Below are 19,643 nucleotides of genomic sequence, written 5' to 3' on the forward strand. Positions count from 1 at the left end.
AACCTCTTCTCACTGACTGTGACTGTCCTTCTTCAGGTCAGTCTGAGAGCGCTGTGGGCCAGTCGTGTAGTTTGGCCACGGGCTCGTGTCCGGCCGTCTGCACCTGCAGTAATAACATCGTGGACTGCCGAGGGAAAGGACTGACTGCGATCCCGGCTAACCTGCCCGACAGCATGGCGGAGATGTAAGTTCCTGGAGCTCGAACGGTAGAGCACGACGCAAGCAACGCCAAGGTTGAGGGTTCAGTTCCCAGGGAATTCACAAACTGTGAACACACACTTACCTTACATGCAATGCAAGTCGCTTTGGATAAAAGCGTCTGCCAAATGCATAAGTGTAAATGTAAGTTTGTCTTGTTTTCCAATACAAATATCTAAACATTCTTAAAGCAAGATACATTTACTGGAGAGGCAAAATTACTCAAGATTAGGTCTCAAGAATTACTCAAGATCAAATATATATATATATATCAAATATAGAACAAATATCTGCCAATGGGCCAATTTTAGAATGTTTAGATATTCATACACACTTTACAATAAGGTTCATTAATTGGGGTTAGTTAACTACCTTAGTTAACATGAGTGAACAATACTTCTACAGCATTTATTAATCTTAGTTCATTTTAATTTAAACATTTACTAACACATTATTAAAATCAAAGTTTGTATTTGTTACCATTAGTTAATGCACTGTGAACTAACATGAATAAACAATGAACAGCTGGATTTGTATTAACTAACATTAACAAAGATTAATAAATACAGTAACAATTGTATTGTTCATTGTTAGTTTATGTTAGTTAATACAATAACTAAAGTTAACTAATTAACCTTATTGTAAAGTGTTCCCTTTATACTGGAAAACAAGAGCGAAACGCTGAGAAAGAACATGATTTTGGCAGTGCAGTGTTGCAATCTCTGGACTCTAGTCACATGATCTACGACAGATGTATTTGGACAGAGACTGAACAGACCACAGGAATGTGCTGTCTGGAATCACTGCAATCCAAAGAATGTAAATTGTGTTTCTATATTTCCTACTGAGTGCCCTGCGTTTGAAGAGAAAGGAAATTCTGCAAGTGTTTAAGTCGAACTGTAATTGCCTCTGGCTCTGAAGGCTCTAAATGACCCTGACAAATGACTTTCCTGTTTTAAATGAGGCTGTTTAGACTGAAAGCAACTGCTTTCTTCACAGAACTGTGGACTGAAGCCGCAGGGTGTGCCATTAAAACAGACCCTTAAAAACACAACCAGCCGCCACAGACACTAATGACATCCAAAACCAGACGAAAGACGAAGCGCGTCCCACCTTTATCAGCACAGCCGATGTTCGCTGTGTTCTCGAAGTTTGTGCCACAACAGAATGATTGTATTGCCATGAACAGATCGTTACAGCCAGGCTACAGAAATCATACGCATGAGAAATGTATTACAGTATACTGTATGCAATTTTTACCTGTTTATACACTAAAATTACTCATTTCATTTAAACACAGCAAATGCTTTAATCAGTTTGTGAATGTACTCTCCTTAAAGCAACTTGAAAATCGACAGTATCCACCTTATTTCTAACATAAGAGCAGGTGTGGCTATTTGTACCTTGTATATGTTAAATTAATCCAGTGTCATTCACTTACACTTATTTTTAGATGTACAAAACAGTTTGTTATGTTGCTTGATATTGCAAACTGGTATTTTTACCATATTATTTTAATGTATTGTCTTAATTATAAACACATTGGTTTGTTGTGCAAACAGTTTTACCGTTTACTGCACTTTGTTATTCATCTAGTTATTTCCCTTTAATATCTCACACATTCACAGATAAACAGCTTGCATTTGTGTTGCAAAAAAGATGGATATGTTAAGGCAGAAACATGTGCCTTGTTGCTAAGAGACCCAGACCCAAAGCCTGCCCAGTCTGACCAGTGCTGGTGGAGTTTCACATGGTTGAGTGGGGTTCCTTTCATCCTCATGCCCCTGAAGTCCGTACCTCCTTATGTGAACTCCTTGATTCCCTCCTACATTCAAGCCCTGTCTCCACCATTGGTCCCGTTCAGTCCCAAGTCATCTTCGCCGCCATTGGTTCTGCCCAGTTCCAAGTCATTTAAGTTATCGCTGGTCAAGCCCAGCTCCAAGTCTTCATTGCCCAATCCCAAGTCTCCTCCTTCACGGATGATCCCACTCAGCCTCCCTCTCTCTCCTCCGCTGCCAAAGACAGCCTGTTCCTCCTTGGGCCTTGAGCTACGCAGTCGTCAGCTCCGCTTGGTGTGTGGATCCCTCAGCTACACCTGAGTAACCATTCAGCTCCACCTTGGTTCATCATCCCTCCGGCTTCACCTTGGTCAGTCATCACCCGGGTTACTCCATGGACTTCTGGTCCTCTGGCTACACCTCTTCCCTCCAGATTCCCTCACTGGATCCATACCAAGTCAAGTCACCTTTATTTATATAGCGCTTTTTACAATACAGATTGTTTCAAAGCAGCTTTACAGTGATAACATGAAAATAATGCAACAAAGTTTGTTTCCTGAAGAAAATAGTGTCATAGTCCAGCTTAAGTAAGTTCAGGGATGGTTAATTTTTTGTTGTAAACAAGTTATTAATTTAGTTCATTTATATATTTATAGCCACTCTGGAGAAAACCGTGATATCATCGTCCAGCTCAGTTCAGTTCTCATATTATGGTGTCAATGCAGGCAGATCAAAATTATTGGTGAATATTAAGTGTCCCCAACTAAGCAAGCCAAAGGCGACAAAGCCAACAGTGTCAAGGAACCAAAACTCCATCAGTGACAGAATGGAGAAAAAAACCTTTGGAGAAACCAGACTCAGTTGCTCAGTTCTCCTGTCCAACGAACGAACAGTGTATGATTATGATTCAGGCACCATTAGATTGGATTGGAACATTCAGAATAGAAGAAGAGATACCAGTCTGCCATCTCCGCCTCGGCCCCGCTAGCCTTCGGTCACCCCTGTGCCCTCCAGTCCATCGGTGTCTACCCAGATCTTTGGCTCCGCCTCGGTCTCCACCTCAGTCAGGCTGACTCCTGGCTCCACCTTCCCTCCATCGGTTCCCCCCGTGGGCCTTTGTCTTGGCACTGGTCTGTATCACACTATGACCCCACACTTCTTCATCTCCTCCCTAGCTCTTCTTTCCCTCCACTCCCCCTGGGACTGTTCTGTCTGTCGGGAGCCGCCGTACAGGAGAAGGGAGGAATGTTACGGACTGCTTTTCCCATCATCCTCCCTGGCACTTAAGCACACACTCCTAGCCCTCATCACCAGCACTATATAGAGCACACACACTCTGACCTCGTCTGATGCTACAGATTACTTATCCTGCTATGTGCCTGCCAATCCCGCTTCAAAGTGAGTGCTTCAAATACGAGTTCAGCTAAAAGGTCTCATTTACCAAAAACATCACTGGGAAAGACAATGGGCCCTATCTTGCACCCAGCGCAACTGACTTTGTACAGCGACGCATGTTTCATTCCTATTTTGCACCCGACGCACAGCGGACTTTTCCCTCCACAGACGCACGTCGGTAAATTAGGGAATGAACTTGCGCTCCCGGGGGCGGTTCAGGGAAAAGAGGAGGCGTGTTCCGGCGCAAACGTTCCCTGGTGCTATTTTGCAGTTCCAGAAAACAATTCCGCCACTGACCAGGAGAAACCTCGTCTAAAGTCAGTGGCGCGTTCAGATGCTGTTTTAAGGGCGCATGCTTGGCCATAATGTAGCGTGTGCGCAACGCACACACACTTTGCTTCTCTCATCTACACACAGAAGCAGCAGTTCACATTTTTGCAAACTATACATAATTACAAGGAAAAATATTCCACATGAGGGAAATCATTGTTGTGTCCATGAAGATGTGAAAAAATAGGCATAAATCTAGCTTACACATTTACCCAAATTATCATACGCCTGTTAAGCGAAGCTAATCTGGGTGTGTTTCTCCATCCCCAATGTCACTCCTCTGTGTTTTACGTCGGTCTCCTCGGCTGTGAACCGCTCCTGCAAATCCGCCGTTATAATAGCAATCCGCCATGGAACAAGCGCGCCTGCTCTTAAAGGGAATGTGAGATGTCGCTCTGATTGGTTTATTTCACGTTACGCCCAAACCACACCTATGAGTAATGAAGCAACTTCAGACCAACACATTTTAGATTTGCGTCGGGCGCAAGAGTCATTTATCCCGCCGGTATAATAGCAACAGCGCCCACAGAGATCCGCCCACAAAGTTACTTGCGTTTCGTGTTTGATACTTTCATTTGAGATCGTTAAAATAGGGCCCAATATCTGAATGACATGTTTACATAAGTTGATGCATTAGTTGCGTCCTGATGTTGTGATGCATTGTTGGCATTCTCTTAAATTCAAACATTGTTTGCATGCTGTAAAATTGATAAAGAACTTGTGTTCTGTTAAACTGCAAAAGACAAATTAACATTAAACTAGGTCAAACTAACAAAGGGCACTTTAAAATGAAAACTATGTTGCACCATTTAATTTTTCATAAAAATGACAGATCAATGGTTTTGAGATCAGAAAAGTAATAAATAAATAACTCTGTTCTGGAAACAAGCTGAACACTCTTAAGTGGCTAGAAAGTCATTTGCGCTGTATGATGTTCAATAATAATGCTAATAAACCGAACACAGAATCCAGAGAGAATATTGATGGCAGAGACTACAGTATTAGTGAAGACTAAACTCAGACACGCACAAGACTGACTACATGAGCGCGGGTGACATGGAGTGGGAGTGTGTCTCTTAGAGATGCTATGAAATGTAAACGTTGCAATAACACTTGCATGTTTCTCTACTTCTCTTTTTGCAGACGACTGGAACAGAACGGCATCAAATCCATCCCTCCTGGAGCCTTCTCTCCTTATAAGAAACTGCGCCGAATGTGAGTTTGTAACACAGCTGAGAAAACCCAGCGCTGCTGTCATGTGTGCAACAGACGTATACAGACATTAGGCTTGCCGTAGATTCCTCTCCGTGCTTTAGGTGGCCTACTCTTATTCATCCAGATTAATCTGTCATATTCAATTCAAGTTTATTTGTATAGCGCTTTTCACAATACATATTGTTTCAAAGCAGCTTTACAGCATGAACAGGACAGAAGTCAGAGATGAGTGTGTCAATATGGCCGTGATATACAGCCAGGGGCGTAGAATTTAGTAGGGACGCTAGGGACGTGTCCCTACCAATATTCAGTGACACTGATATGTCCCTATCAATAATTTCGATCAAAACTTAAAATATATTTATATATTACCACTGTTGTCCGGTTGTGTCTTGTGGTTTTTTTATGTATTAGGCTTATCTTATCTAATCAGGAAACGTCTTATTTATATTAAAATCTCTTACAAGAGCGTTCTGAGAAAAATGCGCAATTCATGGTACACAAACGGTTAATATCTGAGTCCCGCCTGCTTAACACACATTGCTAAACTGATTGGCTTTGTTTTTTCTAACTTGTGAGAGGCTCTGGTGTGAAGCGGTAAATAATGCTCCTCCGAAGGAAACCTAGATGCGGTAAGCTAGGGAGAAATCAACAGTTCTGTGCACAAAAATGCGGGACAAATCAGTTTTGTATTACAATCGCGGGATAAGTGGCGAACAATCGTTAGAGAGAGAGAGAGAGAGAGAGAGAGAGAGAGAGAGAGAGAGAGAGAGAGAGAGAGAGATTGTGTATGCTTAAGTGTGTGTGTAACACTACATTATAGGGACAAAATGTCACCACAAAGATGTCAATATCCAAAATACTTGTCCTTGTGGGGATTTATTTATTTATTTTTGGAAAACAGCTGAAAATGTAAAAATGCATAAAGTTTTCTGTGATAGGCAGGGTTAGTGTAGGCCAGGGGGATATAATATACCGTTTGTACAGTATAAAATCATTATGTCTGTAAAAAGTCCCCATAAAACATAAAAACACAACATTGCTTGGTCTTGTTGAAATGAGAGCAATGTTTGATGAAGTTGAAACCCTTGTCATCCCAGTCTCATCAGCTGAAGCTGAAAGAAGTTTATGTGCCCTTAGGACACTGAAAACATGACTCAGAACAATGGCACAAGTATTGCTGTGTGTCATGTCCAACAGGACAAACTGGACATTATTGATGTGAAACAAATATGCCAACAGTTAATTTCTGTAATTTCACCTTTAAATGAAAATTCTGTCATCATTTACTCTCCCCCAAGTTGTTTCAAACCTGTATGCATTTCTTTCTTCTGCTGAACACGAAAGAAGATATTTTGAAGAATGTTGGTAACCAGTATTGAGGTTTTTTTTTTCTATTATGGAAGTCAATGGGGTCCATCAACTGTCATGGTTACCGACATTCTTCAAAATATCTTCTTTTGTGTTCAGAAGAATAAAGAAATTCATACAGGTTTAAAGCAACTTGAGGGAGAGTAAATGATGACAGAATGTTCATTTTTGGGTGAACTGTCCCTTTAATGACAGATTCAGGGGATGTCCCCGTCCCCACCAATTTCAAAATCAAACCTACGCCCTTGGCTGTAATATAATATGTTCTGTGGTTAGTTATGAAAGTCGTCATGAAATGAAAGTTGTGTAGGACTTTTCTCTATTGTGTCGTAAATCTGAGCCGAACGCTTCTGGAAAAATAACAAATGTGGGCGGGGCTTGATTGTGTCTGTGGGGAATTGATTGGATGGTTGGATGTTTGTGGTTTGCTATTGGCTGATCTCATGTGAGTGACAGGTTATAGCCCCGCCCACATCATCAGAGACGAGAAGAGATGCTGCAAGAGGAACTTATTCTTATTCAAGATTGATAGTGTTAAAATTTTCTTCTAACATGTTTGCTGAGCCATATAACTTCCTAAGAGAACATAAACCAGAACAATTTAAATAAAACATGTTTATGCAAATCTGGACTCTGGCATGAGGATAATATCAGTGGATATTCATATGATATCAAGAACTTGTTTATTCTGAAACGTCCTGTTCTGTTCGGTATCATGTATATGATATCTGATCCCAGCGATTGTTGAAAGTTAAGATGCGACTTACAGTAAGGTTAATTTTACACCGTATGTTTGTACTCAGTTAAACAACTTTTTTTTTTTAGCTGAATTTTCATTTGTCTCATATTTGATAAAGTTTGGATTGATTCTGTTATTTTCCTGCTTATGACTGTGAAGCTGCTTTGAAACGGTCTGTGTCGTATGAATAACTGTGTGTGGAGATCCTCCAGAAGCCGGTTTGCTGCTGTAAACCCCAGCGCTCTGCAGATTCTCATGCTGTCAGGAGTGTGTTCTCTCTGGCTGAGCTTGCGTGTGGTTTGATGGTTAGACCACAGGCTTATTAAAGTCTTCTCCGTGGCCTGTAATGCTGGCGTTCACTAATAGTCCTCACCACAGCCGGCTGGAGGTTCAGACTCGCTCGTTTACACTCCGACTGCATGAGCCAGCCCAGACTCAGCGGGACACTGGCGAACGCTCTCCACGTCTGAACCCAGTGTTTCTCTCTCTCTACAGAGATCTCAGCAACAACCAGATCTCGGAGATCGCTCCCGACGCCTTCCTGGGCCTGCGCTCACTGAACTCACTGTGAGTGTGTGTGTGTGTGTGTGTGTGTGTGTCTGTGTGTGTGTGTGTGTGTGTGTGTGTGTGTGTGTGTGTGTGTCTGCGTGTATCTGTATGTCACAACGAGTGCTGTGATAGGTCATTTGTGGCATATCTCATGCATATTAATCAGGCCTTGCTGACTCTCTTGGTGTAAACTCATTAATATTCATGAGACAACCCTTCACCTCATCTAAACTTACTGTACATCACCCAGATGCTTTATTCTTGAACTCTCTAATTCGCTTTTGATTCTATTCCATCAGATTTTTGTAAATTAAAGAACTGGCTGCAGTTTGTTCTTCTTAAGAAAATTCTCCCGATCTGGGGCCGGTTGCAAAAGACTAGTCTCACAAGTAATCACATGTTTTTTAACACCTTTTTTAGCCAGTTACATAAAAATGAAGACTGGTCTATTTTGATACTAAAAAGTAAGACTGATTGACCTTGACTAACCGCTAGTGGGTCATACTAGAACTTAAGACACAGTCTTAACAGGATGCCTATGTTTATGCAACTGGCCCCTGTTTACTAAATGTAAATTGATGATCTTATTGTGAACGATTCATGTTTTTTTTTAATCGTAATGTTAAATCAAAATGTCATGACCAGTGAAGCGTCAGTCTTCTCTCTGATTCTCCAATCATTTAGTGTGGTTTAAACTCCGCCCCTGCAAGCTCATCTGCATACACTTGAGTGACACGCCCACATCCCAACATCCAATCAACAACCTGGAACCAAGTCCCGCCCCCAACATTTTTCTTTTTCCATAATCCATTATACATCGCAAATGTAATGCAAATAATTCACCTTTTCTTGTTTGAAATAACTTAAGATGCCAAAAAGTTCTCATTAAGTTATGAAAACGTTATTTCTCTGAACGTTCAAAAAGTTTTTTAAATGTTTTAAAAACGTTTTTTCTTGGAACATTTCATTGTCTCATTCTTTAAACATTATGTGAATGTTACTTTTGTATGTTCTCTGAACATTCCGCAACAAGTAACATTTAAAAAACGTTAGACGAACATCAAACTAAATCATTACAGAAAAAAACTAAAGTATAAATAAAGTTTTTAGAACATAAAATGTGTTATAATGCATTATATCTTTTCATAAATAATTGTGACCAAAGTTAAAATGCATTATATTTGCATATATCTGACATTTGAACATGTCGTGTAACAATGCACAATTTTGTAATATGTATGTGGTTGTAATTTTTCATGATTTTTCATGGCATAATTTGCGCATTCAAATACTCTTCACTGTAAACCCGAATTAGTTGGCAAAACTAAAATAATTTGAGTTACATCAATTTTTTTTTTAAGTTAAGAAATTAAGTAAGTAAGTAGAACTTGCAGATTTTTATTTTGTACTCATACATTTTAATTGCTCTTAACTTGAAATATTTGAGTAAGCTAATTCATACACAATTTAAGATTAATCTCATGTAATCTCAATTTAAATATTTTTAGTAGTGGAAACGGCTTACTGTAAAGGATTTTTTAAAGTTAAATTTTTTATGATAATTTATTCACCCCGATGTCATCCAAGATATTCATGTCTTTCTTTCTTCAGTTGAAAAAACCCAACATAACAGAAACTCTTCTAAACTAGCATAACAAAACATTAAACACTAATAAATCTCCCACTTAACATTAATCTGACAAAAAAAACATATATACGTAACACTTAATTTTAGCATTTACTCTGCCTTTTAAGTGTCATGGCAAAGCATGCTGGGAAAAAGAAATCCCAGCCCAGTTTCAGTTAAATTTAAGTTTGTCTAAATTAAAAGAACAATTCAACTTACTTAAAATGTGTCAGTTTTGTGAAACTCAAAAGAAAAAGAAAGTTTTAAATACTCATAAAATTGATTTTGATGGAACTAATTTGTATAATTTGAGTTGGCTCTACTCAAACCAAGCGTTAGGGTTGACGGTGATGATTTTCAGCAGTAAGGACTCGTGCTCATGCTTTAGTGCTGACTGTCTCTGTGATGCTCAGGGTTCTGTATGGAAACAAGATCACGGATCTTCCCAAAGGAGTGTTTGACGGACTCTACACCCTCCAGCTGCTGTGAGTGTAACGGCTCTATGATGAAAACCAATGAAAACTGCTCACTGTTGTTGTGCATGATGTTGTTTCATCAGCGTCTCTCTCTCTCTCTCTCTCTCTCTCTCTCTTCCTCATGTGTTTCCAGGCTTTTGAATGCAAACAAGATCCACTGTCTTCGTGCAAACACCTTTACGGACCTGCAGAATCTCTCGCTGCTTTCTTTATACGACAACAAGATCCAGACGCTGGCCAAGGGCACCTTCACCTCACTGCGCGCGATACAGACCCTGTGAGCACACACACCTTTACACTCTTAGAAAATCAATACACAGCTTTTTTGCAATGCTTAATGCTTATTCATATCTAATGCATTTAAATTTAGTGGTTATATTTTTATAAAAACATGCAAAATAACGTGTTGTTGATGTCCTGTTAACTGTCACCCCCTTTGGCCTAAAGTTGGTCTCTTTTTACTCGGCAGATTATTCTAGAAGTGAAAGCGCTTCATGAAATGTTACGTTTTACAAAAGAAAGTTTAAGAAATTATAGAAGTTTAAGTTTGTAAAGCAGATGTGCTGTACTAAACTTGATTTATTTTTTACCAAACATATATTTGACAAAATATTTTGCTATGAATTCAAACCATATCTAACTTAAATGTGCTCCAAATTTGAAGTTGGTATCACAAAAATGTAGGTTTGTGTGAGGTTTTGTTTAGGCGCTCTACCAAGAACAGCCACCGGGTGACAAACACACTGATGCGTCCTCCTGTCACAAATTAATACATTTCTGTCACAATATCACTTCTATCACAAAACAGCGGCCAAATATGCAACCTTGAGTCTCAGACCTTTTCAACGATGTGTGTTTTGTCAAAATTATAAAAAGATTTGATTATGAAATAGTGCAGTAAATTGAGTGAAATTTCAAACGTGGCTCCGCCCACTAGGGGGAGGAGCCTGCTAAAAGATTTAAAGCACTCAAAATGTTTTTTGCAGGATGAATTTTCAGTGTTTAATCTTTCAAATCTAATTTATACAATATTTGATAGGGAAAAAGGGCATTAAAAAAGCAGAGGACAGTCTGATCCAGCGACACCAAACAAACAGAGTTACTTTAGGTAATACCAGCCAGAGTAATCTGATCAGAGTAATGTAATCTTTTAGATTACACTTTTTAGGTAATGAATACAGTTGTGTAATTTGTAATCCGTACCATTTACATTTGAGAAGTAATCTACACCCACAATGTCCTGTAGATGATTTAAGGTTACACACACACACACACACACACAAATACTCTGATTCATTACAGATTCTCATCTAACAAAAATATGGGTTACACTTTATTTTAAGGTGTCATTGTTACAGTGTAATTATATATTTAAGTACTGAGTAATATTAATTAACTACATGTACTTACTATAGGGTTAGGGCAGGATTAGGGTTTGGTTGAGGGTTAGTTGCATGTAATTATGCAGAATTTACTGTTATTACTATAGTAACTACATGTAACATGTATAACAAGGACACTGTAAATAAAGTGTTACCAAAATATGTTCTAAGAACGATCTGCTAATAATGTTATCATTAAGTTATGAAAACGTTATTTCTGAAGGTTCTCTGAACGTTCAAAACATAATTTTTTTTAAATGTTCTAACGAACGTTAAGGGAACCTTCCATTGTATCATTCTTCCAACATCATGGGAATGTTACTTTTAAATGTTCTTTGAACGATCTGAAACAAGTAGTAACAATAGAGGTTATGCATCAACGTCACTTTCCCGTGGGAACACACACACTCCCTCAGTCGGACTGAGTGGCAGAAGAGCTGAAATACATAAAGCACATTTGCCTGTGAACGCTTTACACTCACCTAAAGGATTATTAGGAACACCTGTTCAATTTCTCATTAATGCAATTATCTAATCAACCAATCACATGGCAGTTGCTTCAATGCATTTAGGGGTGTGGTCCTGGTCAAGACAATCTCCTGAACTCCAAACTGAATGTCAGAATGGGAAAGAAAGGTGATTTAAGCAATTTTGAGCGTGGCATGGTTGTTGGTGCCAGACGGGCCGGTCTGAGTATTTCACAATCTGCTCAGTTACTGGGATTTTCACGCACAACCATTTCTAGGGTTTACAAAGAATGGTGTGAAAAGGGAAAAACATCCAGTATGCGGCAGTCCTGTGGGCGAAAATGCCTTGTTGATGCTAGAGGTCAGAGGAGAATGGGCCGACTGATTCAAGCTGATAGAAGAGCAACTTTGACTGAAATAACCACTCGTTACAACCGAGGTATGCAGCAAAGCATTTGTGAAGCCACAACACGCACAACCTTGAGGCGGATGGGCTACAACAGCAGAAGACCCCACCGGGTACCACTCATCTCCACTACAAATAGGAAAAAGAGGCTACAATTTGCACGAGCTCACCAAAATTGGACAGTTGAAGACTGGAAAAATGTTGCCTGGTCTGATGAGTCTCGATTTCTGTTGAGACATTCAGATGGTAGAGTCAGAATTTGGCGTAAACAGAATGAGAACATGGATCCATCATGCCTTGTTACCACTGTGCAGGCTGGTGGTGGTGGTGTAATGGTGTGGGGGATGTTTTCTTGGCACACTTTAGGCCCCTTAGTGCCAATTGGGCATCGTTTAAATGCCACGGCCTACCTGAGCGTTGTTTCTGACCATGTCCATCCCTTTATGACCACCATGTACCCATCCTCTGATGGCTACTTCCAGCAGGATAATGCACCATGTCACAAAGCTCGAATCATTTCAAATTGGTTTCTTGAACATGACAATGAGTTCACTGTACTAAAATGGCCCCCACAGTCACCAGATCTCAACCCAATAGAGCATCTTTGGGATGTGGTGGAACGGGAGCTTCGTGCCCTGGATGTGCATCCCACAACTCTCCATCAACTGCAAGATGCTATCCTATCAATATGGGCCAACATTTCTAAAGAATGCTTTCAGCACCTTGTTGAATCAATGCCACGTAGAATTAAGGCAGTTCTGAAGGCGAAAGGGGGTCAAACACAGTATTAGTATGGTGTTCCTAATAATCCTTTAGGTCAGTGTATATAAATACAATATAGGTCTAAATCCATGTGATCACTTATATCAGTGTTATATATATCATCATATCGTCCAGCACTAAAACTTGTGTAGTTTTTTGTCAGTGTTTATTTAAAACATCCAGTTATGCAGAATATAAGATAGTAAATATTTAATTGAGGAGTTATCAATACAATACATAACAATACAATATATAGGGTGTGATTTTACCCCATAATTCAGCATATTGACACAAAATGATAACTGCAAATCCTCCTTTCTCTGCCTGGATCCAGCTGTTTCTGTGAATCACAGCGATTCATTCACTTCTCTGTTCTGTAGCTTCAGCAGTGTGAGAAAATACACCTCAGATTTCTTGTCAAATATATTTTTACAGTCAATCTCAAAGCTCTTTCCCGTTTTAGATGCGTTTTGTGTGTTTTTCACAGCATTCACGCTGAAAACTAACGCTGCCGCTCAGTGTAACAGTGATGTCACACGCATAAACACATTCTGAGAGCGTTCCCTGTTAGCTGGGTTACAGATGGACTCATGTAAAGGTCAAAGGTCAAAGTTCCTGCTGGATTGATGATATGGATGTTGTACATGAGGAACTGTGTGTTAGACAGGCCTGTGTCATAAGCTGAATATGTGTGTGTTGTCCTCAGTCATCTGGCTCAGAACCCGTTCATCTGCGACTGTAACCTGAAGTGGCTGGCGGATTACCTGCGCTCCAACCCCATCGAGACCAGCGGTGCCCGCTGTACCAGCCCTCGACGCCTCGCCAACAAGCGCATCGGGCAGATCAAGAGCAAGAAGTTCCGCTGCTCCGGTGAAACACACTGATCACTGCACTAAACTACACACTGATCACTACACTAAACTACACACTGATCACTGCACTAAACTACACACTGATCACTGCACTACACTACACTAAACACATTGCATTTCAAGGCTCACATTTACATTCTTATCAGTTCTTGCTTTCCCTGGGAATTAAACCCATGACCTTGGCGTTGCAAGCGCCAGCGCTCCACTGTTTGAGCTACAGGAAAGCTACATGGCTACATATCTGGATAGCAGTAGCACAGTAAAATCTTTTAAATGTTTTATGCTGTACACAATGGAGTTGCACTACCGTATACATGCATACTACACAAGACGAGCCTATAATAACACTTGAAACCCTTGAGATGCTGATTGGTGATTCTTGTCCTGTTGTGTCTCCATCACAGCCAAAGAGCAGTACGTCATCCCGGGTGAGTGTGTGTCCCGTTCACTGTACATCACACACAGCTTTTCTGAATAGTCTGTGTTTGCACTGGTGCTTTTATTCCAGTACACTATTAAACATGTCTTTCAAAGAAGAAAATACTATTTCAGCTTTTCAACTTCACAATTTCAGGTTCAACGTGTTACTTGCCGTTTCTTTGTAAATGTTTGTGAAATTGACCAACAATTTCAGTAACACTTTATTGTGATAGTCCACTTTAGACATTCTACTTATAAATAACTACATGTCAACTAGCTCTCATTAGAGTATTAGAAGAGTGTTAGGGTTAGTAGAATAAGTCTGAAGTGGACCAATGAAATAAAGTGTAACCACAATTTCGGAGTAATTTTTTTTTTTAAACAAAGTACACTCTTAGAATAAAAGGTTCTATGGGGTTCTAAATAGAACTTTAGGATTCTTGACTCAATTTTAAAGAAAATTTTTATGACAAAAAGTTTCCATATCAGTAAAAAATGTCTTAAAGTCCCCCTGTAGTCAATCATTTTATCCCTTAAAACTCATCTTTGATCACCAAAATGCCTTGAAAAAAAATTCTTCATGCCTTATAATATCTTGAATGTAACTCGACACCCTTGCCTCATTTAGTATGCGCGGTTCTATGAATATGCAAATGAGCCCCGCCTCCACTCACTCCCTCAGCTCAGAGATCCACTGGTTGGCGATCACACGTTTGATCTGATTGGTTACAAGGTAGTTTGTGACGTCAGAAACACCAGCGATTTCAAAGCGTGTTTTTGAGACTGTCTTTGGTTCACTGCAGTTTTAAGGAGGAAATACTCAGCAATGCTGTCGACTTATGAACTTACACATGGTGTGTCTTAAAGCGGATTAAAAACACCACATAGACATATAAACAACATTAAAAGCTGGATTTTCACCACAGCGGGACTTTAAATGATGGCATAATGCTTTCATGTGTAATGGGTTATTTACATTTTTTCTACTGATAAAGTATGTTCACAAGCTGTTTAAATCATAACATTTAATTAAAAGAAAATAAATAATTAAAACTAAATGAATTGAAACTAAACCCATAAAGTGATTAAGGTATATAGTATATGAAGCGCCTGAAGGAACCCTTTAAGGTTCCATATAAAAGCTTTACTTCTAAGAGTGTAAGAAAGATTGAAGAAATTAAAATTTTGGAAGATCTTGTAATCATCACTCGCCATCTCCTGGAGTGTGTGTTAATTATTGAACACTAGTTAGAGAACAGCCTTGCTCTTCGGCACAAGAGTAACATTAAAAAACATGTCCAACTAAAATGTCTCAGAAAGTGTATGTATAAATAAAGTTTTTGTGCTGCTAACATTTTGAGAACATTATTATTATTAACCCTCTGGTCCTCTTCGCGTGTCGGTCAAAAATGACTGAAATTAATTTTTTATTTCAATTAAATGAATGTACTATATTTTAGTTCGATAGTTCGATTTTTATTTAATATTTAGCATTTTTAGGAGGTTTTATGGTACTACACTATATTTACGCTGTATTTATAACCCATTTATTCACTTTTTGAGCATAGACCTGAAAATTAAATTTCCAACTTAAACTGTGGTAAATCTTGAACGCTTTAGAGCGACAGACTGAAGTTTGATCTCTTTTCATCGACGACACTTGGCAGATTATTGCTGAAGTGAAAAAAGTGAACTTAAAAAAAGTTATAGAATTTTACGTTTATTGTTATGAAAAATTTGCAAAAATACTATTTTCAATTTTTATATGAAATATATATTTTCAAAATCATGTTTTACTCTAAAACTGCAAGAAAATCAAGGCCATAAATCTAAACAAGTTGTGTTTGAAATTTGAGGTTGATATCTCAGTGAATGATCTTTCAGTGAGAGTGTGTTCGGCTGCAGTACCAAACGCTTCCACTAGAGGAAACTCGTCTCCATTCATTTCCAATGCGCTCATTTCTGATGGCGAGGAGCACAAGTGTGACCATTGTTTACAAGACCATTTAACCTTTTCAAATCATGTCCATGATCTTTTTGTGTGTTCACACAGCAACCAAAACCTTTACCAAGTTTTGTACCATTCCGATGAAGAAAAAAATTGTTACAAAAACAAATGCAAAATTTTTCGGTCAAAAATGACCCAAGAGCACCAGATGTTAGACCAGATAACTGGAAGAACGCTTGTTTGTAACTCTGTTTTTGCTGCAGGAACGGAGGACACCCGTCTGAACAATGACTGTAATAATGACCCGGTCTGTCCCGCCAAGTGCCGCTGCGAGTCTAACGTAGTGGACTGTTCCAACCTGAGGCTGAACCGCATCCCTGAACACATCCCAGCATCCACCACTGAACTGTAAGACGCCGTCAGCCAATGTTTCTGATAAGAACGGACTCCAGAAGTCTGTTGGGTTTAATCTCTCTTTCATGTGTTTTCACAAGCCGTCTCAACAACAACGAGATCACGACGATTGAAGCCACGGGTGTCTTCAAGACGCTGTCTCACCTGAAGAAGATGTAAGTCCTGCTCAGGGTCGGGTAGCGCTTCAATGTGATCGATTCCGTGTCTTATCGATTCCTAATTTGGGTTCCAATAAAGTAAAAAAAAAAAAACGTAGATATCATTCACATTTAGTCTTATTGCAGGTGTAAAAGGTTTCAAAATGCTATAGAAAAACAACTAACTAAAATAAATTTCAAGCATCAGTAAAGACTATTAATTAAAAAAGAACAAATAAAAAATTAGTAATCGCAACAAATAGATACAACTGAACAAAGATATGATTGAAAGGTACAGAAACTGTAATCAAATGTAAAATAACACTGCACTTTAGAAATAAAATATACATTACAAATATAGTTACAAAAGTTATTCAGTCAAGAACGAGTGAATTTTCTCTTTGTCTTGTGTTGTTTGATTAGTGTTCTTATAGAGCGGGAATATTAGTGTTCTTATAGAGCAGGAATATTAGTGTTATTATAGAGCGGGAATATTAGTGTTATTATAGAGCGGGAATATTAGTGTTATTATAGAGCAGGAATATCAGTGTTATTATAGAGCGGGAATATTAGTGTTATTATAGAGCGGGAATATCAGCGTTATTATAGAGCGGGAATATTAGTGTTATTATAGAGCGGGAATATTAGTGTTATTATAGAGCGGGAATATTAGTGTTATTATAGAGCGGGAATATTAGTGTTATTATAGAGCAGGAATATCAGTGTTATTATAGAGCGGGAATATTAGTGTTATTATAGAGCGGGAATATCAGCGTTATTATAGAGCGGGAATATTAGCGTTATTATAGAGCGGGAATATCAGCGTTATTATAGAGCAGGAATATTAGTGTTATTATAGAGCGGGAATATCAGCGTTATTATAGAGCGGGAATATCAGCGTTATTATAGAGCGGGAATATCAGCGTTATTATAGAGCGGGAATATTAGAGTTATTATAGAGCGGGAATATTAGCGTTATTATAGAGCGGGAATATTAGCGTTATTATAGAGCGGGAATATTAGCGTTATTATAGAGCGGGAATATCAGCGTTATTATAGAGCGGGAATATTAGCGTTATTATAGAGCGGGAATATTAGCGTTATTATAGAGCGGGAATATCAGAGCGGGAATATCAGCGTTATTATAGAGCGGGAATATCAGCGTTCTTATAGAGCGGGAATATTGCTTTATTATAGAGCGGGAATATTAGCGTTATTATAGAGCAGGAATATTAGTGTTATTATAGAGCAGGAATATTAGTGTTATTATAGAGCAGGAATATTAGTGTTATTATAGAGCAGGAATATTAGTGTTATTATAGAGCAGGAATATCAGTGTTATTATAGAGCGGGAATATTAGTGTTATTATAGAGCGGGAATATCAGCGTTATTATAGAGCGGGAATATTAGCGTTATTATAGAGCGGGAATATCAGCGTTATTATAGAGCAGGAATATTAGTGTTATTATAGAGCGGGAATATCAGCGTTATTATAGAGCGGGAATATCAGCGTTATTATAGAGCGGGAATATCAGCGTTATTATAGAGCGGGAATATTAGAGTTATTATAGAGCGGGAATATTAGCGTTATTATAGAGCGGGAATATTAGCGTTATTATAGAGCGGGAATATCAGCGTTATTATAGAGCGGGAATATCAGCGTTATTATAGAGCGGGAATATCAGCGTTATTATAGAGCAGGAATATTAGTGTTATTATAGAGCGGGAATATCAGCGTTATTATAGAGCGGGAATATCAGCGTTATTATAGAGCGGGAATATCAGCGTTATTATAGAGCGGGAATATTAGAGTTATTATAGAGCGGGAATATTAGCGTTATTATAGAGCGGGAATATTAGCGTTATTATAGAGCGGGAATATCAGCGTTATTATAGAGCGGGAATATTAGCGTTATTATAGAGCGGGAATATTAGCGTTATTATAGAGCGGGAATATCAGCGTTCTTATAGAGCGGGAATATTAGCGTTATTATAGAGCGGGAATATCAGCGTTCTTATAGAGCGGGAATATTAGCGTTATTATAGAGCGGGAATATTGCTTTATTATAGAGCGGGAATATTAGCGTTATTATAGAGCAGGAATATTAGTGTTATTATAGAGCAGGAATATTAGTGTTATTATAGAGCAGGAATATTAGCGTTCTTATAGAGCAGGAATATTAGCGTTATTATAGAGCAGGAATATTAGCGTTCTTATAGAGCAGGAATATTAGCGTTATTATAGAGCGGGAATATCAGCGTTATTATAGAGCGGGAATATTGCTTTATTATAGAGCGGGAATATTAGTGTTATTATAGAGCGGGAATATTAGCGTTATTATATATTAGCGTTATTATAGAGCGGGAATATTAGTGTTATTATAGAGCAGGAATATTAGTGTTATTATAGAGCAGGAATATTAGTGTTATTATAGAGCAGGAATATTAGTGTTATTATAGAGCAGGAATATTAGCGTTATTATAGAGCGGGAATATTGCTTTATTATAGAGCGGGAATATTAGTGTTATTATAGAGCGGGAATATTAGCGTTATTATAGAGCAGGAATATTAGCGTTATTATAGAGCGGGAATATCAGCGTTATTATAGAGCGGGAATATTGCTTTATTATAGAGCGGGAATATTAGTGTTATTATAGAGCGGGAATATTAGCGTTATTATATATTAGCGTTATTATAGAGCGGGAATATTAGTGTTATTATAGAGCAGGAATATTAGTGTTATTATAGAGCAGGAATATTAGTGTTATTATAGAGCAGGAATATTAGTGTTATTATAGAGCAGGAATATTAGTGTTATTATAGAGCGGGAATATTAGTGTTATTATAGAGCGGGAATATTAGCGTTATTATAGAGCAGGAATATTAGCGTTATTATAGAGCGGGAATATTAGCGTTATTATAGAGCGGGAATATTAGTGTTATTATAGAGGAGGAATATTAGTGTTCTTATAGAGCGGGAATATTAGTGTTATTATAGAGGAGGAATATTAGTGTTCTTATAGAGCGGGAATATTGCTTTATTATAGAGCGGGAATATTAGTGTTATTATAGAGCGGGAATATTAGTGTTATTATAGAGCGGGAATATTAGTGTTATTATTATAGAGCAGGAATATTAGCGTTATTATAGAGCGG

At 38.5% G+C, this 19,643-nt stretch overlaps 1 protein-coding gene across 1 annotated transcript in view; it reads left to right on the forward strand.

Annotated features, from left to right (window-relative positions):
* slit1a (slit homolog 1a) overlaps window positions 1-19,643 on the forward strand; it is a gene marked incomplete at its 3' end in the record, with an annotated part of 101,791 nt that overhangs the window by 54,537 nt on the left and 27,611 nt on the right. The window contains exons 9-17 of the mRNA XM_079855474.1: window positions 37-184; window positions 4,845-4,916; window positions 7,522-7,593; window positions 9,616-9,687; window positions 9,812-9,955; window positions 13,402-13,565; window positions 13,972-13,995; window positions 16,199-16,343; window positions 16,430-16,504. Of these exons, the coding sequence (XP_079711600.1) occupies window positions 37-184; window positions 4,845-4,916; window positions 7,522-7,593; window positions 9,616-9,687; window positions 9,812-9,955; window positions 13,402-13,565; window positions 13,972-13,995; window positions 16,199-16,343; window positions 16,430-16,504 (916 nt within the window). The remainder of the gene's footprint in view (window positions 1-36; window positions 185-4,844; window positions 4,917-7,521; window positions 7,594-9,615; window positions 9,688-9,811; window positions 9,956-13,401; window positions 13,566-13,971; window positions 13,996-16,198; window positions 16,344-16,429; window positions 16,505-19,643) is intronic.

This window comes from Squalius cephalus (assembly GCF_949319135.1).
Source record: "Squalius cephalus genome assembly, chromosome: 21".
NCBI lineage: Eukaryota > Metazoa > Chordata > Actinopteri > Cypriniformes > Leuciscidae > Squalius > Squalius cephalus.